Source organism: Hemibagrus wyckioides, linkage group LG07, assembly GCF_019097595.1.
Source record: "Hemibagrus wyckioides isolate EC202008001 linkage group LG07, SWU_Hwy_1.0, whole genome shotgun sequence".
Taxonomy (NCBI): Eukaryota; Metazoa; Chordata; class Actinopteri; order Siluriformes; family Bagridae; genus Hemibagrus; species Hemibagrus wyckioides.
In genome coordinates this window covers 34,319,131-34,345,277 of record NC_080716.1, presented here as the reverse complement: position 1 = coordinate 34,345,277, position 26,147 = coordinate 34,319,131, and the positions used below count along the sequence as shown (strand labels likewise).

General features: G+C 36.9%; 1 protein-coding gene and 1 long non-coding RNA gene across 3 annotated transcripts in view; one reads left to right on the top strand and one right to left on the bottom strand.

The window, feature by feature from the left end:
- LOC131355680 (Fc receptor-like protein 5) overlaps positions 1-26,147 on the bottom strand; it is a 123,804-nt gene that overhangs the window by 65,183 nt on the left and 32,474 nt on the right. The window contains 3 exon segments of the mRNA XM_058394104.1: positions 2,246-2,494; positions 2,817-3,092; positions 3,402-3,737. Coding sequence (XP_058250087.1) covers positions 2,246-2,494; positions 2,817-3,092; positions 3,402-3,737 — 861 coding nt within the window.
- On the top strand, positions 19,274-23,235 carry LOC131355685 (uncharacterized). 2 transcript variants are annotated; one of them, XR_009204889.1, is made up of 4 exons: positions 19,274-19,970; positions 20,163-20,253; positions 20,690-20,854; positions 22,998-23,235. It is a non-coding gene; the product is annotated as an uncharacterized LOC131355685 (long non-coding RNA). The 2 variants fall into 2 exon arrangements; XR_009204888.1 differs by having other exon boundaries at positions 19,274-20,253.

Genomic DNA, 26,147 nt, shown 5'->3' with positions numbered 1-26,147 from the left:
TTCTGGAGCACATTATTCTCACACCAGTCTCTTCCCTACACAAATCTTTTCTGATTGGCTCATAACAGATCTCTGTTTGGAAGGTGTATATTATTCTCTGTTTTATTATATATTAAGATATTGTGGTTCACTTTTGGACTATTTGTACATCACAGACACTGTAAATAAACATCCTTACTCTGATATTTTATTACAGCTGAGTCATCATTCTTGTACAGAGAGTCTTCACCAACATAACATATCTGTCACTCCTCTACAAAGGTGTAGCAAAGGGCTGTGTCAAAGTCTGGTCTTAAGTATACTGCTGGACAGGTTCAGGAAATCCAGGTTAATCATCCTGGAGAAGTCTGTAATTTGTTCTCCTGCTATCACTGTGTGCACCACTGCTGCCCTCTGCTGGCTGCTGTCGGTGTAGCATGGTCTCAGAGTAACAAACAGGATTTAATGTTAATTAATACAGTAAAATATACAAGAATTATTTTCATGTTAGTTTTTCCATAGAAGAAGTGTGTGATGTTCTTCACTGCAGACATCTAGCAACAATTCACCCCAATTCTGTAGACTGTGTTAGTGCTCATATACAACACTGATTTAGGTCTAAGCTTGATTTACAAACCTCTAACCCTGACTGTCTTACTCCCTCTGCCAGGACTGGGAAGAAATGCACTTATGATGATGTTGTCTAGCAGAGTTTTACACTGAAACCATGTACTTCACTTCATAAGTAGCTTTTGATTGGCTGTAATGTTGATTTCCTGATTGGTTTTCAGTGTTGTGTTAGTCCTGTACATCAGTGTACCAGTGTGTAGACATGCAGAAAGAGTAACAACACTTCTGTTTGATTCCTCATTTACTCCTGACCTTTACTGCACTGAGATCCTCTACTGACACTGAATAATACTGCAGGATCGAGTTATCTGTCTTTAAGATAAAACTTTGGAATTAATCCTCCATGGGATTAATAATGTTACAGCAGGAGACAAGAAACATTATGAGACAATGAAAAGACAACAATATAGCAGCAGTGAACTGAAAATGATGTATTTATTTAATTGATCAAACATTTCATCCATAAATCTCCTCAAACAACTACAATTAAAGTTCACACAGCTGAAAAGTCAAACAAATCTAACATCAAAATCTAACTGGGATTTTAAGTCTACTTCTCATTATTTAACTAGAGAAAATCTTACAAAGAAATAAAATAAAACACAGCAGTACAAATACAGTAGAGGTAGAACTAATACTGAGAAAACACAATATTAGTTCAACACCATATTTCACTCCATATTTCAGATAACAGTCAATAAACTTGTTTTTATATTCCATACAAAGCTGGATGTAGGGCTTATTGAACACTACACACATGATCACTTTCACCTCATGAGGAGGTTTACAGGCTTTAGCTAAACAAATCCATTCAGAACAGTGAGGGTGTCTATAAGATACTGAGAAAATAACAGCAGGATATTAAAATGAGAAATCAGTATTATTTAAAATCAACACAAAACCATAAACAACAAAGAAACTCTGACACTATTTTTTCAGTAAATGCATCCTCTTTTTATAGATGAACTTTGGCTCACTCCTCTATGACTGCATTCTCAATTCTGTCTTCATCAGTGTGAGCTGTTAAAGAAATTTAAAAGTTATTTCTTTCATTTCAAAGTTTATTCCAGGTGATTATGACAGAAAAGAAACCAAACTGCATTTAATATTGTCCTAAACACAGTTTAAGACATCAGCAGGCGTCAGCAGAAACACATGTGGTGGTTGACGTGTTCACTGGCAGTTTTGTTAGTTTATTACAAAGGGTGATTGTAATTTGAATTGTATTTGAAGTGTAGATTTTTGCTTTTAAAATAAGAAGAGTGAGACAAAAGCTTTCTACTTTTCCTCAGGTGAAGATGTTTTTCTCACAATAATTAAAGTCATGATGCTCATTATGTGAAGTGTAGAGACATACTTAAAGAGTTCTTACCTCGAGCTCTGTAACATTTGACCAGCAGAATGCTGGTCATCAGCAGACTTGGAGAGGCCATCACCACACTACCGATCAGCATGAGCACTGAGAATGGAGTTTCTACATCTGATGAACCTGAAGCAGAATAAAATAATATTTATAATAATGTTTTATTCATGCTGAACTGTTTATATGTTTTAGATCAATATGCAGTAGAAATAAATTCATTTTCACCCATTAAATCACAGTTGTATTTAAATTAATATTTAAATGATTTCTTACATCTGACTGAGATCCAGCTTTTGGGTGACTCTCCTCTCTCTGGGTGTTTACAGTGGTAGAAACCTTCATCTGACTTTGAGACAGTTTGGATGATCATCTCTCCTGTAGTCTGGTTCTGGAGAACTGATCCATCTTTATAGAAATCAGCTCGGAGGTTTGAGGGATTTGGGTTGTGATATAAACAGCGTAGAGTCAGAGGATGTCCCTCAGTCACAGGATGGACAGGACTCTCCAGGATCACATCACCATCTAGAACACAGAAAATCACAAACAAGGAAATCCACACACTATGATGTGTCTGTAGATAATAAATAAAAGTGCTCTAATTTATCTGTATATAACTTAAAACCCTCTAAACCTGTGGAGTCTGCAGGTATTTAATTCAAGTCTGTAGAAAACTGCCTACACTAGCTCATGAGAAAACATTCAACTGAATTATTGATGCATCAAGACAGATATAAATGAATATTGAATATTGATTAGATTTCATGCTACTACTAAACATACATGTATTCATACTCAGAACATTTTCCTTTTCCTTTAACATTAAACACACTACATGAAGACTCACCATGCACTGTGATGTGGACAGGATTACTGTTTTCTCCAGATTCAGACTCACACCAGTAAACTCCAGTGTAGGATGTGGAGAGGAAGCTGATGTTACATGTAGATCCTGTAACTGATCCCCAGTGTGAACAATCTAACACTCTCTCACCGTGTGTATATCGTCTCACTGTCCATCCAGTAGAGTTACTCTGGTCCTCACAGCTCAGTGAGAGAGAGTCATTAGTAAAGTGTTGAGTTCTGCTGGGATTGATGATCAGAGAGACTGGAGGAGATTCACCTTAAACACATAAAAAGAGCAATGTAAAAAAATAGAGCAGTGCACTGGTTTACAGTAAAATACAATACTGTAAGATACATTGACATAATGACATCTTCTGTACCAGAAAAATTAGCCAATGACAAGGGATGGAGACATCACAAAATACAGGAGAACTGCCCACAAGGAAAATCATAACAATAATCCTCTACCAGCTCTTAGGACTCTTTAACAGCCTTATACATATGAATAAATAAATACTACATTAATCTGATCTTACATTCATACTTTTCTATTCTACACTTCAACACAACAGTTAATTTTCCTCACCAGTGATCCATAGTGGCTGTGGATTGCTGTACTGTGAGTGAAAGGCTGGTTCTCCTCTCTCTCCTCTGCACATATAAACTCCTGTGTGATTAAGAGCAGCAGGACTGAGAGTGTAGTTGCCTCCAGATCCTCTGCTGCTGTCTGAGAGGAGCTCCACATACACGCTATAGCCACCATTATTATTTATTCCAGTTAAGCCGTCTCTGTAGGGAACAACTGTGTACCAGCTGAATGTCCAGTCTGTAGAGGAGTCTGTAACCTCACAGCTTAGAGTCACTGAGTCTCCTTCAGTCAGCCAGCTCTGTAGAGATACATTCAGTACTGCCTGTGGTCTCTCTGTTACACAGGAAATACATTTTTTCTATATTTATTTAATACACAGTAAGAAGCTTTTCATGAATGTCTAATTGCACATTTTCACACTCACCTGATACAGTCAGTGTAACAGTATTACTGGAGTGTGAGGAGCGTGAACCTCCTCTCTCTGCTCCTCTACAGGTGTATTTACCTGTGTGGGTCACTTCAACACCACTGATTCTGTACACCTGTCCACTACTGACAGGACTGTGTGAAGCATCTTTATACCAGCTGTACTGCCAGCTAGAGACACTTTCATCCTGTATGTCACATCTCAGAGTGACAGTCTCTCCACTCAACACCTGATTATCAGGATTTATGGTTACCACTGGTTTAGGTCTTGCTGTAGAAACATAAAAAGCATCTAAATTGTCAAGATGAATTTGTTGTCAGGGTTTACAGTGATAATATAGGAATAGTGGAATAGTTTCTACTTATTAACCCTATCAGCTAATTTACAGATACAGTACGTTTCATCTTCATAAACTGTGAGATCTGTTAACTTTAACTCTTAAATGTTTGATTTAATATTAACACTACATCTAGATCAGTTAAACTCTGTTGGACAGTCTAGGCTGTAATCTTTATGGGACTGATGATTTGCACATCCACACTTGCTATTATGTCACTAGTAGAAGAAAATAGAACAGGGTGGTGCAGTACAAAAGGAGCCACAATAGGAGGTGAGCATGAAGTGATGTTTTGTGTGATTTCCAGAATAATTTGTCAGCAGTCATGATTTCTTTCACTAGCACAATTTTACACAGCCCTGTTTAACTACAAAAGCCCAACTATGGAGTGAGTAACAGTTTACAAATATTAACTATGGATAGAATATTAATAATGTGAAAAGAAGAAAAATCATGACATACCTCTCGCTGTAATCTTGACAAGATCACTGAGCTCTGTGTAATAGTAGCCACGCTGTGTGTAGTTTCCTCTGCGTGCCTTACACTTGTACTCTGTTTCTCCTGCATTGTCGATTGTCACTTTAAGTGTGTTTCTCTTGTTCACTGTTCAGATTCTGTAACAGATTATTATTTTTGTACCACTGAAACTTCCATCCAGTCCCCTGCTGCAGCTCACAGCTCAGAGTGATGGTGTCTCCAGTGTAGACGGAGCTCTGAGGATTCACTTTCACAGTTGCTTTGGATTTTGCTGTTGGTATGAAATGATGAAGGTCAGAGTTGCTTTTTAGAATATCTGTGTCTAACAGATGTTTTGTGTGTAAAACAACTATTAATATTTAACATTTAATTTAAAATGTGTGACGGCAGAGCCTGCACTACTGCATATCAGCCTCATTTTAACACTCCTTCTGCTTCCCAGATGCTGAAAGGACAGCACTAGATCAGCACTCTCAATGGTGTGGACAGTTTTCTTACATGGCTGGTATTCAATACATTTTCTATGCAACAAAACTCTTAATAATAATTGGAGTTAAGCGTAGAAACACTGTATTTGCTGACTTTATTTTATGAATCCTGCACAAATCAGGCACCACCATTTGAAAGTATCTGTGTTTGCTTAATAATAAGCAAAATTATATTATACAATAAGGCCATGGCAGAGGACTTTTTCTTTCACCTTAAAAACACAAAAGGGACATTATCTCACCTTCTTTTGTACTGAGCCACTTTATCAAACTTTTGGATAGGTACATAGAAACAGACATATTCTAATATTCTATTCATATTCTATTCTAATTCATAATGTCTGCGATGTTCCTGTACATCACATGATCATTAAAACAGGGAGGAGTGCTCACACATTTTACACAGACAACAGCAAACAAAGTTATAAATTATTTAAATGACCAAATAGCCAACAGAATCTAATTGAATCAGCGATTATTTCCCCAGCGGTGTTAGTGTGAACAAACATCAGTCAAGTGAAGAGAAGATAATTAGCCTCCTATTTAAATATTGTGCAGGATTTGTACCTCAGCTGATGATACAGAGACTGACGTGGATATTGCTGATAATCAAAATCTCTCAAAATGTGAAAGTTTTTTTAAAGCATTTTCCGAAAATCTCTTAAGATTATAAGGTTTTACCTGAAAAAGATTATAATTCCAATGCCTCAAAGTATCTTCTAATAAATCAGATAATGGCAGAGCCAACACAAGGTGAGATACACTGCCTTCTTTCTTAATGTTCACTGTGTTCTATTAATCAGACTGATTCACCACAATTATACTGCATACTTAATATAAAACTCAGATGTTACTGAAAAAGACATGATGATGAAAATTCTTGTGTGGAAAAATAATAATAAAAAAATAAATAAAAATAATGTTAACATATTAAATAAGAAATAAAAACACCCACAGACTCACCTGATACAGTCAGTGTAACAGCATCACTGATCTCTGAGCTCTGAGAGTCTCTCCCATGTCCTCTGCAGGTGTAGGTACCACTGTCAGAGTCTTCAACAGACCGGATTATGAACACCTGCCTTGTGCTGTTTGTGTAGAATCTCTTACGTCCAGCTTTATAGAGTTCATTATTATTTTTCTTCCAGCTGTAAGTCCACTGAGTGTCTCCTCCTCCCTGTATGTTACATCTGAGAGTAACACTCTCTCCAGTGAACACATGTGTATCAGGTGTTATGGACACCACAGCTTTAGGACTCCCTATAAAACATTCTGTTGTTAATAAACCTTACATAAAGTCATTCCCAAGTCTACACTACTAATATCATGTTTAGAGTGAGTATGAGTACATGTTTTTGTTACTTGTTGATACTGATATGTGTAACCTGCTTAATATTAAGAAATCAGGGCATCATGGAGCATTTTATTTAGCACTAGTTATGTCAGTTGCTCTCTTGTGCTGCTGTCATTAAACTTGTGCAGTTTTATATTTAATATGTTGAGACATTTAAGCAGTATAAAACTATATTAGTGTTAAACTACAGTATCTATTCACATCTGGTGTTTTGTTGGTCATCTTTTTCATATGTTATGACAATTTATCTTGTGAAATGATCTTAATAATCATAAGTGAGAGTAATTATTGTAAAGAGGGAATAGTAAATAAAGAGCCACATTGTATGGGTGATAAGAGCAGAAAGTGAATATACCAGATCAAATGGTATGAGAACAAAATATAAAATATTAAAAGATTTCTTGTTACTTCCTTTGATTAGAACTATACAAACTGTATTAATAAACAAGGAACAAATTAACCAATTGTGCACAACCTTTTCAGCCCCAAGTTCAACCCCTCAACCTCAAGGGCTCAAGTTCATATGGAAGGCATAACAGAATGGCACACTCATCAAACAAAACATGACAATAAAGAAAATGAGGAAATAATCTCTGTTCAAAAGTTTGCATACCTTTAGTTCTTAATGTTGTGTGTTGTCCCCTTTAGCATCAATCATAAAATGCAGCCTTTTGTATTAATTGTGCATGAGGTCTTTAATTCCCTTAGGTGGTATAGCTGCCCATTCTTCTTGGCAAAATGTCTGCAGTTCCTGTACATTTTGGCTGTCTTGCAGAACTTACACATTTAAGATCTCCCAAAGTGGCTTAATGATACTGAGGTCAGGAGACTGTGATGGCCACTCCAGAACCTTCACCTTTTTGCTATGGCCATTGGAAGGTCAACTTGGCCTTGTGCTTTGGATAATTGTCTTTTGGAACATGCAAGAGTGTCCCATGCACAGTTTTTGTTCTGTAGAATGCAAATTGTTTGCCAGTATTTTCTGATAACATGCTGCATTAATCTTGCTATCAATTTTGACCAACTTCCCTGTGCAGTGGTGGCCGGTCAATAGGGTGCCACCCTTAAAGTTAGCCAGAGAAGAATGCTACTTTAACATGTTAACAATAATTATATATTTTTATATATATGTAATTTTAGAATTTATATTATTATATGAAATAAAATGATTTAGTTGTACTATTCCTCTTTTAGTCATATTATTATTTATTTAAAATAAAAATACCCAAACTGTATTTTGCTCATTTGTGTGCATGGGGCACCGGACAAACAAGTGTGGTTATGTAAAGTTTTGAAAAACATGTGACTTGAGGATGAGCTCTGATTGGCTTATTTCAAATTTTCCCTGGAACCACCCACTTTTGTTGTCAGCGAATCAATATTGTTTATATATTTTTGGTCTCATGTGATTTGACCATTCTCAATGACTCTCATTACCACTCAGCAGATGGTCAGTTAACAGGCAGGTACCTATTAATGTGAAGCATCTTTGCAAAAATACCCTTTCACAAGGTGTTCGGATGAAGAAAAGAAAGATTCGAGGAGCTTGGACCAAATCGACCCAAATTGCAAATTAAGTAGCAGTGAGTTTTTAAACGATTACCTTCATTATTGATAATAAACCCACACTGAACTCAAATTTACTGATTTATAGTAGATTTACTGCATGCTTTAACAGTTGACTTTTTCAATATTTTATCTTAGCAGTAATGATACATAATCACCTGATAAATGGTCATTTACAGTCCTGCATTACTAACAGTTTGATTTTAAGTTTGTTAAAATCTCTCCCTTAATTTTTGCACCAGCCACCAGTGTTCCTTTGCCACTGGAGCTCACACAACCCCAAAACATAAGAGATCCACCACCATGCTTTACAGTGGGGATGGTGTACTTTTCACTGTAGGCCTTGTTGACTCCACTCCAAACATAGCGTTTACGGTTGTGACTATAAAGTTCAATTTTGGTCTCATCACTCCAAATGATTCTGCTCCAGACGCTGTGAGGCTTGTCTAGGTGCTGTCTGGCGTACTGGAAGCAGGCCTTTTTGTACAATGGGTGCAGTAATGGCTTTCTCCTGGAAACTCGACCGTGCAGGTCATTTGTGTTCAAATACCTCCTTATTGTGCTTCTTGAAACAACACCAACACTTTTTCCAGAGCAGCCTCTATTTCTCTCAAAGTTTTTGTGGGTTTCTTAGCATGCTGATCAATTCTTCTGAACCTCTTTATCAGAGTTTGAACAGTACTGACTGGTATTTTCGAGTGGTGAGATATCTTTTTAAATCTTTTTCCCTGATTTATAAAGTTCAACTACTTTATTATGCAGGGTCATTGGCAGTTGTTTTGTCTTCCCATCACCAAATGAGCTGAGAAACCCACTGACTATTTACGCACAGACACTAATCACAATTACAATGAGTCACAGGTGTGGTAACTTCTCTTTAATAGCCATTTAAACCTCTGAGTGTCAACCTGTGTGTTTATAATGTGGCCAAATATTCAAGGATATGTAAACTTTTGATCAGGTTGTATTTCAGTTCTCATTACGATTTTAAAAAGGAGTCAAACAACTATGTGATAATTAATGACTTCACGTGATCACTATCCTTAAATAAGAAAAAATCTTTTGCATTATCAATCCTATTTTCCAAATAAATGGCAATGTTTAACAATTTCTTTCAGGGTATGCAAACTTTTGAGCCCATTAATAAGCAAAAGTATGATATTATACAGTAAAGCCATGACCGAGGACTTTTTCATTCACAGAAGAGACATAATCTTGCCTTGTTGTGACCTGAGCCACTTTATCAAACACAGGGGTAAAAGCAGGTCTAAAGACATCTAAAACATCTCTAACTAAGTCTGCTTTTCTAAGGATTTAATACAAATTTTGGACAGTTGTATAGAAACAGACATAAGTCTAATCAATTCAATTTGTAATCAAACAGTGGCGGTCAAAATGTCAGCGATGCTCCTGTGCATCACATCATCATTAAAGCAGGAAGAAGTGCTCACACAACAGCTGACAAAGGTAAACATAGTTAAATTACTGAATGCAAAGGCATTAATAACTGGAAACATAACCAAGAGAATAGAAGTGGATCAGGGATTATTTCCCCAGCAGTGTTTGTGTGAACAGACATCATTCAAGTAAAGAGAAGATAATGAGGTGTGTATTTAAATGCAGTGAGGGATTTCTACCTCAGGTGATGAGACAGAGACTGATGTGGATGATGCTGATCTCTCAAAATTACAGAATTCTTAGATAAAACCTTATAATTTCAATGCCTCAAAGTATCTTCTAATGAATCAGATAATGGCAGAGCCAACACAAGGTGAGATTCACTGTCTTCTTTAATAATGTTCACTGTGTTCTATTAATCAGACTGATTCACCACAATTATACTGCACACTTAATATAAAACTCAGATGCTACTGAAAAAGACATGATGATGATAATTCTTGTGCTGAAGAAAATAAAAAATATTGTTAACATATTAAATATAAATAACATACATTGTTATTAATAAACCTTACATAAAGTCATTCCCAAGTCTACACTACTAATATCATGTTTAGAGTGAGTATGAGTACATGTTTTTGTTACTTGTTGATACTGATATGTGTAACCTGCTTAATATTAAGAAATCAGGGGCATCATGGAGCATTTTATTTAGCACTAGTTATGTCAGTTACTCTCTTGTGCTGCTGTCATTAAACTTGTGCAGTTTTATATTTAATATGTTAAGACATTTAAGCAGTGTAAAATTATGAGTGTAAAACTATAGTATCTATTGACATCTGAGGGTGTGTTGGTCATCCCAGCCTTATCTTAAGGCAAAGTAAATAACATAGTAAATAAAGGGCCCCACAGTGTGGGTGAATTTACTAAGAGCAGAAAACTAATCTATATAAAACATAAAATATTAAAAGAGTTCATGTTACTTCCTTTGATTTGAGCTATAAAAACTGCATTTATAAACAAGGCACAAATTTACACATTTTACACAAACCTCTCAGCTCCAAAACAAATCAGATATGCAGACAATATAAAGGATAAACTATATATAAATCACCTTGAGCCTGGGTCACTGGTATAAGTGAAATCAGCACTGAAAAGGAAACAGAAACAGAACATGAAAAAAATATGGAAAATATTCAGTCTGTTAATGAAAACAGCACATTTTAGGCACCCATACCCCACAAGATTAAATGTTATTCAGGAAATCTAAACTACCATCTGTAAGAAATACATTTTAATCTCTCTAAATAATAAATAAACAAAAGCTACAATGATTTATACAAAGGTCACTGTTGTGCTCATAAGGTCTTTATTTCACTTTATCAAATAAGCAGCCGATTATTATTATTACTGAAGAGGAATAATATTTGATCTGGGACTGTGGAAGTGGGGGTGTGGTTGAGCGTTTTGTGAATGGAGAAATGAGCTGAGGAAGGTAAATGGTTGAGATCATGCACCTGTGGCTTATCTTATTAATAACTTTTACTCTCTTACAGCTCTGGAAAAAATAAGAGACCACTGCAAAATAATACTTTTCTTATATTTGTTTCTTACAGGTTCATGTATTGGTGAGATGAACAGTTTTGTTTCATTTTTTGTGAACTGCTGACAATATTTCTCCAAAAAATTCAATATATAACTATTGTTATTTAGAGTGTATATTTAAAGGAAATGACAACACATCAAAATAACCCAAGATCATGCAGTATTTGCAGAGCTTTAATAACTCAAGTAAAACAAAATGCAAATAATTTGTAAACAAATTGGGTTAATGCTTCGGCTAAATAACATTAAGAAATCAGTATTTGGTGGAATAACCCCGATTTGCATGTGTTTTGGCTCCATGCTCTCCACCAGTTTCTCACATTGCTGTTGGGTTTATACCACTTTATACCAACCTTATACCACTCTTTTTGCAAAAGCAAACAGCTCAGCTTTGCTTGAAGGTTTGTGACCATCCATCTTCCACTTGATGACATTCCAGAGGTTTTCAATAGGGTTCAAATCTGGAGATGTGGCAGTGGTCTCTTATATAGTCAACAACAAAAAGTTGGGAGAAGTGAAAGCTGAGAGCTGTATGTGTGCTTTGTGTGAAAATCGAAAATAAAACTGAAAAGTTTTAATTAAAAAATTTATACTTTTCGTTGAGCTCATCCAGTCTTCCTCCAGTCTCCTCTTTCCAAACCTGTAAATGTTATAGGTATATAAAACCAGATGATCACACTGGGACTGTGGAAGTGGACTACATTTGTTAAGCTTCTGGGTGGAAAGTAAGATACCCTTCTAACATGCTATCTATCATATCATGAAAGCAAACGGCAAGTTATTTAATTTTATCTATCATACAATTTGTGGTTGTCGCTAATTTCTAAATTCTGTAAACATTTTCCTTTTGTGACATTTATATGACTGACTTTAAGAAGTACAGCCATGAATTATGATTCGGTCAATGCCATATGTGTGTCTATAATAAAGAATTATTATAATGTTTTGTTGAAATGTTAAATGAAGTGTTACAATTTTAAATGTATATACCAGTGTGAATGTGTCTGTCCGTAGGAATTGGACTTTCCTATCTGTATGATTTGGACTCATTTGTCTGCATGAGGTGAATTTGCCTGCCTTTGACTGTTTAGGTAAACTCATCTAAACTCAACACTGAAAACTGAGGAATATTATGATAGTGGTAGGAATATTAGGAAACTCTAAATTGAGGAATATTATGGCAGTGGGAGTGCTACATTATTACAAATTAATTGGCTGTGCAAAATATGTAGCTTCACAACATTAAAATGGTTGGACATATTGAAACACAGTAAATGAGGTAGGTTTGTGTTTAACTTTTGTCTCAAAAGTGCAAACACTCAATTGTAGAACCAAGGCTGGTCATTAAAATGCATCTCCTTACAGTCTCAGAGTATTGAGAAAAAAAGGGATGCAGTGGTCTGCTGTCTCACTGAGGACCTAGGGGAGACCTAACAAGAGCTCTTCCAAGTCTCTCTGGTAAGTTACAAAATGATTGATCTACACAAGGTGTTTATAGACATCATGGACTAACAATTTTCTCATTTACAGCATGTGGTTAGACATTATTGGAGTCAAGCATTCAACCATGAAGTTGCTTGTGATCCATAATCCCATGGCTGAGGACGATCTGGTAGACGTGACTATTGTGATAGAGGGCATCTTCATAACAAATAGTATTTAGTAGGGTATTTTCCCTATTTATACTGGTTGTGTTGCATTTGTTTTTTGTCCTCATTATGTGCCTTATCTGTTTTGTGTTGCTGTTGTTGTGTTTCCTCCCTGTTGTTTTCTGTGTAAGTGTTTATTACGACGAGGACCCAGCAAAACAAAAGCAAATGCAACACAACCGGTATAAGAATTAATAAGAATTAGGCAGGGCAAACACGTGAAAACACAAAACAAAACAAACTACATGACACAGAAAACACAATGCCAGAAAGCCCCCTAGTGTTCTGACAGGGACATGTACAACCATCCTGACAGTTCTAGTAATATAATATTTCTTACTAAATAGGGATGCTCTGATCTATCAGCCACAGATCGGTGGTGGCTCAAGTGGTTAAGGCTCTGGGTCATTGACTGGAAGATGGAGGGTTCAAGCCCCAGCACCACCAAGTTGCCCCTGTTGGGCCCTTGAGCAAGGCCCTTAACCCTCTCTGCTCCAGGGGCACTGTATCATGGCTGACCCTGCACTCTGACCCCAACCTCCAAAGATATGGGAAGAAAGAATTTCACTGTGCTGTAATGTATATGTGACAAATAAAGGTTATTTCTTTTCTAAAAGATCACAAGTTGATTACGTAACATGTAAGGATGTACATATGATGATATCAAAGTTTAGTGGCACAGTCAGATCAACACCAGGAGTTGCTATGACCTCTCGAGAAACAAGGGAAAATTTTCCATTTGCCGTCTAAAAGACATATCACGTGGATAAATGTTGGCCAAAGGATTTAATACGAAAAACCTGATTCTGCACAAGCCTGTCACATTTCACCTCACCCTGTCCTGTTGTGGCAAGCACTTCCAGGTCATCTGCCAGCTTGGATCATGCACTTCCAGGTCAGATGCTTTCTTCTTAAACTCTTTTACGCTATTTAAGGATGCTCCCATCTCTCGCTCACTGCCAGATGGTCTCAACAGTTTCCCTGAGTCTCTGTGAGTCATCCCGCCGTATTTCACTCTAGCCTTTTTCCTTGTTTTTGATCCATGCCTGTTTTCCTGGTTTTGCCACTCTGATTTATCTTCTTTGGATATTTTCCCCATGGATGTTCTGTATATTTTTGCCTGGTATGTTTCTTGAATTTAGCTCATAAACCTTGCTACTTTGTTTCCCGAATTGTGGATACTTTTCCGAGCTAATCTTCCAGATGACGTTTGACTGTTTTCCAGTTTTTGCTTCTCGATTTTGCCCATTTGGATTTTTGCCCTCTGTATGTTCCATATATCTCTTGCCTGGTATGGTTGCCACTAGCATGGATTATAGCCAATAAACTTTGCTACTTGGTTTCACTGCATACTGTGGATTTTTCTGAACTCTTCCGAATGCAAATATTTGTGTATGTACTTTGGATTTTTGCCCCACATGTGGAATACTGTGTGTAAATTCAGCTACTTCTATGGATTTAGGACTTCTGTGCAAGTATTGGAGATTCAGCTACTTTGTGCACCTTTTGCTCTCTGGGTTATTGTGTTTATATGCTGCCTGCCACCCACTGCTAGCTGGAACTGTGTTTCCCCTTTTGCCCTTATTAAACTTCCTTACCTAACTCCTGTCTGGCGTCCTGCACTTGAGTCTGTTCTTGTGGTCTACCTGAGAGAGCCACCGCAAGACATATGGTGAATGCTAAAAACAACCAATGGCTACTAGCTCTCAGATTAGCCATCAATTACAGCTATGCTAAAAAAAAACACCAAACAATAAAAACACACTGTGTAAAGTTTCTTGATCCAGTTTTGACTCCCCATCTGTGGCATTACTTTGTATGGAAAAAGAGGTTAAGTCTAACAGTCAAAAAAAGCTTACATTTAATTTATAGAAAGCCTGAACATCAGGGTAGATATCAGCCGAACATAATGACAAAGAATCTGTAGATGATATAGGCTGGAAAAATCTGGAGTGGAGCATTCCTATTAATGAAGTGGCCAGTGAGGGTATGCTCTGAAATCTTATCATACTGAATAATTTGTTTGTCTCCGACTGGCTGTGGAGACTCTAGCTTCAAATGGTCATTTTCAGTTTGGACAGTTTTTGGCTGTAATGAGTTCAATGATGTCAGTGTAGTTAAATTTACCCACATTATCAGCAGTTTAAAAGTTAGTTATTGCACATCCATCTTCACACCTCCTCCACTTTTTACAGCTGAATTTCTACCACTACATGAAAATAGATAATAAACCACATCTGTGACCTGCTCTTTGCTCTCAGGCCTCTAACACAGTCACTGCTCTGTGTGTACAGGACTAATGAGAAGTGTTTGTTTCTGCACAATTATTGATCTTATTTTTAGCACTGAAAGAATAATTAATGGTAATTGGTAAATATTGATCCCTGATTGCACTTGGTATTAGTGTGTATTAGACTGAACCTGCTGTATTGAGATGTTTCCAGGCACAGACCATAATAGTATCAAAAGTATTTCTGGAAATTATAAGGCTTTTGAGTTTATTAAAACCTTTCTGTATACAGAAAACACTGGGTGAAGATCCCAACAATACAGACTCTTAATCTTATAAGATGATTTAAACCCTGTGTTTTAAACTCGCTCTACTTCTACTCTTACCTGTTGAACTATCATAGTTACTGAGAGTAGATACACATCAAACTAAACCCTTCTCATAACAGATATGGAGACACTGATCCACCTGAACAGTCCTGCTGAAGTACACACAATGTCCTAATCACACAATAAGCTCATCACTCAGGACATTCAGACTGCAGATGAACAACTTTATACCCCACCACTCACTCTAATGAAGACACAAAGAGAACATTTACTCACAGAGCATCACATAGAGTGGACTGAGCTCCATCCTGTCCCTCTAATGACTGACTGACTGACACAGCAGAGGCGTGTGTTAAAGCCTTACCACTTTACCACTTCCTGTGTTCTCACAGAGAGAGAGAGAGCAAAAGAGAAAAAGAGGAAGGATGGAGATTTGTAAACTAATCAGCCATAACCACCTGCCTAATATTGTGTGTATCCCCTTGTGGCAGTAAAGCTCTGAACCCTCAAAGCATGAACTCCACAAGACCTATGAAGGTGTTTTGTGGTATCTGGTATCAAGACATTTGCAGAAGATACCAGCAAGTCATGTGAGATCAGGCCTGCATCCAAGAAAATATGAGACATCTATTAAACATGTAGAATGAACTGGCAACTCAAATAGGATCATTACACAAATAATGGACAAATAATGGACTAATCCATTTTTTGAAGGGGTTATTGGTTTGGAAATGAAAACTTATTTTATCAATGTTGCATGGTTTTGCTAAAATTTTGTTTCACTGAGTGTAATTTAATGTATTACACATATAGGAATTCAATCATAAGAAGAGGCCTTTGAACTACAGGAAATGGGTTTCTATTGCTTTTCCTGATAAGAGGCTGGAAGTTACAACATAGTAAAATGCAGACACACTTTAAGCAGAAATGCATCTCAGAATGGACAAAACATAGAACTTTGAAGTGAATAAACCACAACAGCAGATCGCTCCTGTCAGACAAGAAAAGGAATTCAAGCCCAGATTGGACACAAGCTCATCCAAAGTGACCATTTTAAAATTGGACATCTGGTCAAAGGCACCTTGATTTTTACTACATGATGCATATGGTAGCCACAGAATTTAGCATCAACAACTTAAATGCATGCAACAAGCAAATATGTACAGCTTCACACCTCCTCCCCTTCTTCACTGCTGAACACACAGCACTGAATAAAAAAAAAGACAACACGAGCTAAACCACAACTGTCACCTTGTCTTGTTCTCACTCTTCTAAATCTGTCATTGCTCTGTGTGTATCAGTGTACAAGACTAATGAGAAGTGTTTATTTCTGTATAATGCTTTGATAGATTTCACACAAATAAGTAAATAATATTAGACAAATTTGATGTTAATGTGTATTAGAATGAATATTGCACTGAGATTCTTCACAGTAAGACCATAATAGTAACAATAATGTTACTGTGGTTATAAAGTATTTTCTCTGTTTGAAGTTTCACATTTCTTCCTGAATGTGGATGGCCTTGATGTGCTCCTGGGTGTCTCCAGGACAAGGCTTCAGATTCACGACAACCATAACTAGAATAAAGTGTTTCCTGTAGATGGATTAATGATTCTGTGAGACACAACACAGCTCCTATATTTTTAGGTTCTTCTCACATGAATAAAATCACTTGTGATCCTGAGCACCTCAATATATTCTTGTTAAATTTTTTTTCCAGAGATAACACAACCTGCTGCATGAGCATTCCCCACTCATAACTTCATTTTATTTAATTAAATCAATTCAAGCCAAGATGCTTTTATTGTCATTTCAACCACATATAGCTGACGCAGTACATAGTGAAATGAAACAACGTTTCTCCAGTACCCTGGTGCTACATACAGTAGACAATAAACAACATATAGTTACTAACAGAAACAACAATACAGAGCTAGGACAGAAGTTTGTCCTGGCTACATAAAGTGTAATGTGCAATCAGGTGCAAACAGTGCAAAGACAAGACATGCAAAAAACAGGAAGTACAAAAAAAAAACCCAGCAACACAAGGCAGGACACATAACGCTGAAAAAATATGCGCAATGAAACAAAGGGGAACAAAGGTGATATGCAAACTTGAGAAACTGTAAAAACCATGTATCTAATTACATATATGTTTGTTAACATATATATAGCAACATGACAATGTGGATTGTGCAAAAATGCAGTAGCAGCGGTTGATGTAGTGCAGATAAGAAGTAAACTTAGCAGCGGTTGAAACATTATAACAGTGGGTGAAGTAGTGCAAATAAGTTGTAAAACTAAAAAAGTAGTAAAACCATTATGCCTCATATGGACAGTATTCCTGGCATGTGTGACCACTGCAGCTTGTGACCATGAAAATGTTGCTGTGGATGATGAATTATTACTCATACAGTGAATCATGGATTACTATTCAAATGGTGTATTTTATTCTCAATGTGAATAAATAATCCAAACAGTAATAGTATTCCTAATGTGTTCCTAATAAAATGGCAAATGAAGGTATGTTCTAAAATCTTATCAGTCTGAATCGTTGTTTTGTCTCTAACTGACTTAGCTGTGGAGACTCTAGCTTCAAATGCTGATGGAGTTAAATTGATCCCCTTATCAACAGTTAAAAAATAAAAAGTTTGTTGTTGTCACACATCTATCTTCACCCCCCCTCCCCCTTTAACAACTAAATTTCCACCACTACGTGAAAATAAACCACATCCGCGACCTGCTCTCTGTTCTCAGGCCTCTAACACAGTCACTGCTCTGTGTGTGCAGGACTAACTGTTTGTTTCTACACAATTGTTACTCTTATTTTTAACATGGAAATAAAACTTATTAATAATTAGTTTAAAGTTATTGTGTGATTATTATTTGTTTTAATGTGCTGTGTGTTAGTTTTGTATTAATGTGTATTAGAGTGAACATATTTCCCTGTACAGACCATAATAATAACAAAAATGGAAATGTAGGTTATAAGTCATTTTCTCAGTAAGTCTTGTTGATGCTAACAATGTTTTGTAAAAAGCTTTCTGTATACAGGAAACAACACCAGAAAATGACCATCAGGTACAGATTTCAATTTAACCCTGTGTTTTAATCTACTTGTACTCTTACCTGTTGAACTATCATAGTTACTGAGAGTAGATACACATCAAACTAAACCCTTCTCATAACAGATACGGAGACACTGATCCACCTGAGCAGTCATGCTGAAGTACACACAATGTCCTAATCACACAATAAGATCATCACTCAGGACATTCAGACTGCAGATGAACAACTTTATACCCCACCACTCACTCTAATGAAGACACAAAGAGAACATTTACTCACAGAGCATCACAGAGAGTGGACTGAGCTCCATCCTGTCCCTCTAATGACTGACTGACTGACAGAGCAGAGGTGTGTGTTAAAGCTGAGCCACTTTACCACTTCCTGTGTTCTAATAGAGAGAGAGAGAGAGAGAGAGAGAGAGAGAGAGAGAGACAAAGACAAAAAGACCCACCACGATGTCTGGCTATAACCCCTCTTGTATGTAGATATGCAGTTCAATATTCAAACATCTGGACAGGAGTTTTTTGAATGTCTGGGGATGTGTAAGACAGGGGCAGGAATTTAACATGTGAACAGTCAATTTAGTTCCATAGATGCCATATGGTTATATTGCTGTTACTGGGTACTGGGCAAATAGTTTGATGCTATGGCAATTGTTCACAAAACGTTTATTCACTGAATTTGGGAGGAAATAAATAGGCAGCAAATGTAAACATAACTAAAAAAAATTCTACCACTTAGCGAGTTTGTCCAAGTGGAGTTGCCGTACCTAGCTGGCCAAAAAATAGCGCATGCGCAGTTTAGATCAGACGGCGGTTCCCCTCCATACTCGAGTCTCCTGCTTGTAGTCCATGTGATGTTCTGCTCTTGTCAGGACCGTGTTACAGCAAGACAAAAGTCACAACTCATCCAGATAGTTGAAGACACTTAAGGTAAGATCAACTAAGTTCCGATTATAAATGTACTTAGTGTTAGCTTTATATTGTAGACTTCTGGAAGAAAGTATGTCCGGGGGCGGGGCTAGGGGGAAACAGATCCCCAAACAGAGTTGGACACAACACCGGCATTACTTTTGAAAACTGCCACAGCAGAAGAAAATCCTCACAACTGTAACGTTAGCAGAAGAGACTGAACAAGCTTTGTCTAAATAACTAAGCGCTAGGCAACTAACACGTCGAGCTAACAGGTTAGCTAGCTAGCACGTTACAAGCAGGTTAGCTGATGTTATGCTATAAATTTAGTTTCGGTTTCACTTTATAATTATCAAATGTAAACACAAAGTCTACCGCTAACAAAATTAGCTCGCAGGTAAGCTAACAACGGTATTAAGTTAATGTTCGGGGTGAAATGGTGTGCATTTTTGCTCTACATGAACAGAAAAGTGGAAATTATGTCCTTTTCTCCACAAAAATAAAAAGAATGATGAGGCAGTGCTTGATGATCCAGATGTCAAGAAAGAAGCATCAGAAAAGGAAGAGAAACAGCAAGAGAAAGTGGACGGAAAGCCAGAGGATTTGTTAGTGGAAGGTTATTAAAGTAAGGGCACAGAACAGGAAGTAAAATCAGAAGCACCTGACAGTGAGGCTGAAGAGGACACAGGTGAGGAGGAGGACATCCACAAGCAGTAGACCATCAGGTGTGTGATGTTGGAAACATGTTTATCTGTGTGTAAAGCAGTGTAATTACTGTTCATATGGTGGGAGTGTGTAGTCTTATGATTTACATTACTCATAAACTCATGTCATGTCATTGCTCTATCAAGATAAATATTCCTTTAGTGTTTCTTCATCACTACATGTGCTCCATATTGGTTTGTCTTTATCCACAGAGATCAGCTAGTGTAGAGACTCATCAATTCAGAATCTGAAGTTTTCAAGGACCTTGATGAAGGACAGGAGAAGAATCTTTACAGCAGTCTGGTACGACATTCACCCTTTGGCTTGAATATTTAAGATTACTGGACTATTCAGTTCTAATACTATTCACACACACACACACACACACACAAAACATCATTCTCTACCAATTTACTTTGTAATTAAATAAACATTAAATAAACATTAAGATTTCCTGAACATTAGTTTTTGTCTCTTTTGTTCTGAGTTGAATGTGCCCCTCTGACAAAACACAGATTTTGTGTAAATATTTATACACTACTAGTAAAAGTTTGAACACACCTTGTTCAATGTTTATTTTCCTCTTCATTGTATTCAGCATTGTATTTTAATCCTGAAGATACTGATATTGACAGTACAAATATGGAATTATGTAGTCAACAAAAACGTGTTAAATAACCCAGAATATGTTTTAATATTTTTGATTCTTTAAAGTAGCCACCTTTTGCTTTGATTGCAGCTTTGTACTCTCTTGGCATTCTCTCAGCCAGCCTCAGGTAGTCTCTTGGATTGGTTTTCTAACAATCTTGAAGGAATTCTCAGAGGTGTTGAGGACTTGATGGCTGCCCTTCCTTCACTCTCTGGTCCAACTCATCACAAACCACCTCAGCTGGGTTTAGATCAGGTGAGTGTGGAGCTCATGTCATCTGATGCAGCAGTTCATCACTCCCTTTCTTGGACAAATACCTCTTACCTAGTGGTATGTTTGTTGTTATTGTCCTACTGAAAAACAAATGATGGCCTCACTAAAAGCAAACCAGATTGGATGGCATGTCACTGCAAAATGCTGTGGTAGCCATGCTGGTTAACTGTGCCATCAATTTTGACTAAGTCACCAACAGTGTCACCAGCAAATCACCCCCACACCATCACACCTCCTCCCCCATGCTTCACATATTCAGGAATTGTCTGTTCACCCTCTCTCCGTCTAACAAAGATATGGTGGTTAGAACCAAAAATCTCAAACTTGGACTCATCAGACTAGAGGAGAGTTCTCCACTGATCTTATGTCCAGACCTTGTGTTTCTTGGCCCAAGCAAGTCTCTTCTGCATGTGGTTCTTCCGAAGTAATAGTTTCTTTGCCGCAATACGACCATGATGACCTGACTTCTACAGTCTTCTCTGAACAGTGGAGGTTTAAATATGTCTGCTACTTGATCCCCAAGAAGCATTTATGTGGGCTGTAAACTGAGGTGCTGTATTTCGGCAGTTTCTGAGGCTGGTAATTCTAATAAACTTCTTCTTGGTAGCAGAGGTAGCTCTTGGTCTTCCTTTCCTTGGACTGTCCTCATGAGAGCCAGTTTCATTATAGCATTTGCTGGTTTTGGTGACTGCACTAAGAGGGATACATTCAACGTTCTTGAGATTTTTCAGATTGACTGACCTTCATTTCTTAAAGTAATGATGGACCGTCTTTTCTCTTTATTTAACTGAATCTTTCTTGCCATAACATTTTGTACAGTAGTTGTAGTAGCACTAATAGGGCTATAGACTCTGTACCCACCCTTCCTCTTCTCAAGATAACTGATGCTCTAAACACAGTAAGAAGGCAAGAAATATCACAAATGTATTCATGAAGACACACCTGTGAATTAAAAACCCTGCCAGGTGACTACGCTGTGAATCTGATGAGAGAATGCAATGAGTGTGCCAAGCTGTCAGCTACTTTGGACAATCTAAAATATAAAACATATTCTGGGTTGTTGAACACTGTTTTTGTTTGCTACATAATTCATGTGTTCTTTTATAGTTTGAAGTATTAGTATACAATGTTGAAAATAATAAAAAATAAAGAAAAATTCACTGAAGGAGAAGGTGTGTCCAAATTCCAAACTTTTAACTGGTACTGTGTGCATTATTGTATATGTATGTATACATGTGTGTATATGTGTGTGTGTGTGTGTGTATTAAATCTCACAGCAAGAGGATTGTTTTTTTTGTTCATTGTTTTATACACACAGTGTCTGTAGAGTTGCTTTGCAAGTACAAATTGAAAGTACATTGAAATAAAAATGAGTTTTAACTAAATGCAGTGTGAGAATGTTTATTTGGTCCAGAAGCAGTATAACTGACATCTAAAATGAGTCTGAAGTTGACGTTATAAGCCGTTGGAACACTGGACACTTATTTTTCACATCAAGACTGTTAAGACTCTCACTGTAAAACCTGTTTCTCTGTGTAACTCAGTATGTGGTGGTCAGTGACTAAAAAGTGAAACTAAAATGCCTTTGACTCCCTCTAGTGGTAACTGCTGTATGGTTTTAATCCTGATATCCACATAGATTTATACATAATTTATTAAATTATACATTATCACTGAACAACCTTCAGTTTAATAATCACTTAAACAACATTCATTTCAATTAGATGTCACTTTATAATATTCTCTGTTCTTTACTTTAAACATCAATAGTAGCGCACTGTAAACATGACAGTTTCAGACATCCACCGATCTCTATTTTATAAAGATGTGTCTCGGGTGCTCTGTATCTCTAGGTATCAGGTGGAAAGTGATTATTTTATTTTATTATAAACTTCTTTAAATAGAGATGCTAAGCTTGACCTGCACACAGCCGCTAGATGGCGCTGTGACCTCGTGCAATGCTGCCGGTAGCGGCATATGCATTAAATAAATTTATTTTTAAACTTAAATATATTTAATTTTAATGAATTAAATTTAATAACACAGTATTTTGTAGTTGCATTGTTTAAGGACATTTCATGATTTCTTTATCTTTCCTTCGTTATTTCTTCTTGTCTTTATACAGTAAATAATGCTGACTTAATGGAAATCATACTCCGGACTCAGAATGTCACTTATGGACTAATTATCCAGTATCCACTCATCCATTACTTATACAGATGGGATTCAGCCTCCAGAGCCCTCACTCCATGTTTTTTTTCTAGCAGTCTAAACACCCTAAAAATTTAACTTTTGTAGATTTCTGGTTTAATCACAGCAAACCCTTATGAGTGATCATCAGGACTAACTAAGGTCTAGGAACACCAGAGTAAATTCATCACATGAATTTGTTTCCTCTTGCTGATTTTTTTCTGTCAGCTACATGACTTAAAATCATAGAAGCATTATGATGATTATGCAATCAAGAAGTACAAGAAGGAGCAGCTGCTCCCCCAAGTCCACCAGAACATTCAGCCTCAGAGCAACAGCATTAGAGGAGTGCTCAATAATTTCCCAGAGAACTGCAAGGACAATAATAAGTTAAGATAAAAACTGTGCTTCATACGATGTTTGGAAATGTGGGCGTGTCTTCAAATCCATATATTGATAGTTAGAATAATGTTCTTCCAGCTCATGTACACAGATTCACTTTCAGAGATTTTGTGAATGCATAATATCTGTATTCCATTTCCAATGCTTTATTAAAATAGGTATTGTGCATGCATAAAACTTTAATACAAACATTATTTAAGCTACAAACAAAGTCATATCAGGACATTTATGAACACAGTGAGATGAGTTACAAAGCATCAGGTCATTTGTAAAGACAAAAATATGAACAATAAAAATGTTTATAAAAATATGGAAAGAGAAAATTTCAAAAGCAACATGTATTTAAAAAGCACAATGGCTGCATGTTCCAGAACCATCATAATTCGTTCATCAGTGAAGTTTTGTACATCAACAAGATTAACTTACTTTCTGTTAGAAAACAGTGACGGCCTTACAGACTTCACTCACGTTTCCAAAAACCAACCAAAAACAGTGAAGTGTAAATATATGAGAAAAAGAAAAATAAACATTTTTATTAAAATATGTAAATGAGCCACAAACATAAATTAATGTACTTTCAGTGGAATTAGTATATGAGTAACAGAAAAATCTGTATTTTAGACTCTCATTTCTGACCTTATTTTTCTTGTACTTGTATAGCATGTATCCAGGTGAAAGTGCATTAATACAATTATATTTACTATGAATTATATATTTTTAAATGCTTTAAAATATGCCACATGTATATATACAGAATGAGTATAAAAATAGTAAAAAAGTTATTGAGTAAAAAAATAATAAGCAATATCCCTGCATACAGGAAGGGGATGAGTAGGTTCCACTGTTGTGTACAGGAAGGGGATGAGTCGACTCTACTGCTGTGTACAGGAAGGGGATGAGTCGACTCTACTGCTGTGTACAGGAAGGGGATGAGTAGACTCTACTGCTGTGTACAGGAAGGGGATGAGTCGACTCTACTGCTGTGTACAGGAAGGGGATGAGTCGACTCTACTGCTGTGTACAGGAAGGGGATGAGCAGACTCTACTGCTGTGTACAGGAAGGGGATGAGTCGACTCTACTGCTGTGTACAGGAAGGGGATGAGTAGACTCTACTGCTGTGTACAGGAAGGGGATGAGTAGACTCTACTGCTGTGTACAGGAAGGGGATGAGTCGACTCTACTGCTGTGTACAGGAAGGGGATGAGTAGACTCTACTGCTGTGTACAGGAAGGGGATGAGTAGACTCTACTGCTGTGTACAGGAAGGGGATGAGTAGACTCTACTGCTGTGTACAGGAAGGGGATGAGTCAACTCTACTGCTGTGTACAGGAAGGGGATGAGTTGACTCTACTGCTGTGTACAGGAAGGGGATGAGTAGACTCTACTGCTGTGTACAGGAAGGGGATGAGTAGACTCTACTGCTGTGTACAGGAAGGGGATGAGTAGACTGTACTTTCTGAGGAAGATCAGATGCTTTAATGTTTGCAGTAAGATGTTGGAGATCTTCTACCAGTCTGATGTTGTGAGTGCTGTCTTCTTTGCAGCATTATGCTGGGGAGGCAGCATTAGAGCCGGAGAAGCAAGGAAGCTGAACACACTGATAAAGAAGACTGGCTCTGTACTGGGATGCTCCCTCAACTGTTTTGATGTGATCGTGGAAAAGAAGTCACTAAACAAACTAATGTCCATCCTGGACAATGCATCACATCCCCTCCATGACTTATTGGTCAAACAGCTGCAGCAAGGACCGGTACAGGAGAATAGTTCATCACTGTACCAGGATGTTATTGTGTCTGTTCCTTAAATAAGTGCATTGGGCTTCTGTTGGTGGGATTCTGTTTACTGCACTGCTGCTAATCACTATATAATTACACTGATGCAGATTATTGTGGATGATCATATCTACTTTGCTGCATATCTGTTGTTACTACTTGCACTGGTGTATACAGTTATATTTATTTTAATTCATAATATTATATAATATTACATTTATTTTATTACTCTTGATTATTTCATATAGCATATGCTATTCTTTTGCTGTAGCTGTAATGTATTAATTTTCTATCTATCTATCTATCTATCTATCTATCTATCTATCTATCTATCTATCTATCTATCTATCTATCTATCTATCTATCTATCTATCTATCTATCTATCTATCTATCTATCTATCTATCTATCTATCGGTTTTCCTTCTATCTGTTTTATAACTGTAGCTTCATCAGACCAGACACATGGCTCACTGCAGATAGAAAGAGACAATTTTATAAAAACATTTCTCCTGATATTTCCTGTTACTATTCATGTCAGTAATTTATATGTTCATATATGTATCAGGTGGAAAGGGATTATTGTATTATAAATTTCTTTAAATAGAGATGCTAAGCTTGTCCTGCACACAGCCGCTAGATGGCGCTGTGACCTCGTGCAATGCTGCCGGAAGCGACACGTGCATTAAATAAATGCATTTAAAAACGCAATATTTTGTAGTTGCATTGTTTAAGGACATTTCACGATTTCTTTATCTTTATTTTTTTATTTCTTCTTGTCATTATACATTAAATAATGCTGTCTTATTGGACATCAGTTTCAGAATGTCACTTATGGACTATTTATGCAGTATCCACTTATCCACTACTTATACAGATGGGATTCAGCCTCCAGAGCCCTCACTCCATGTT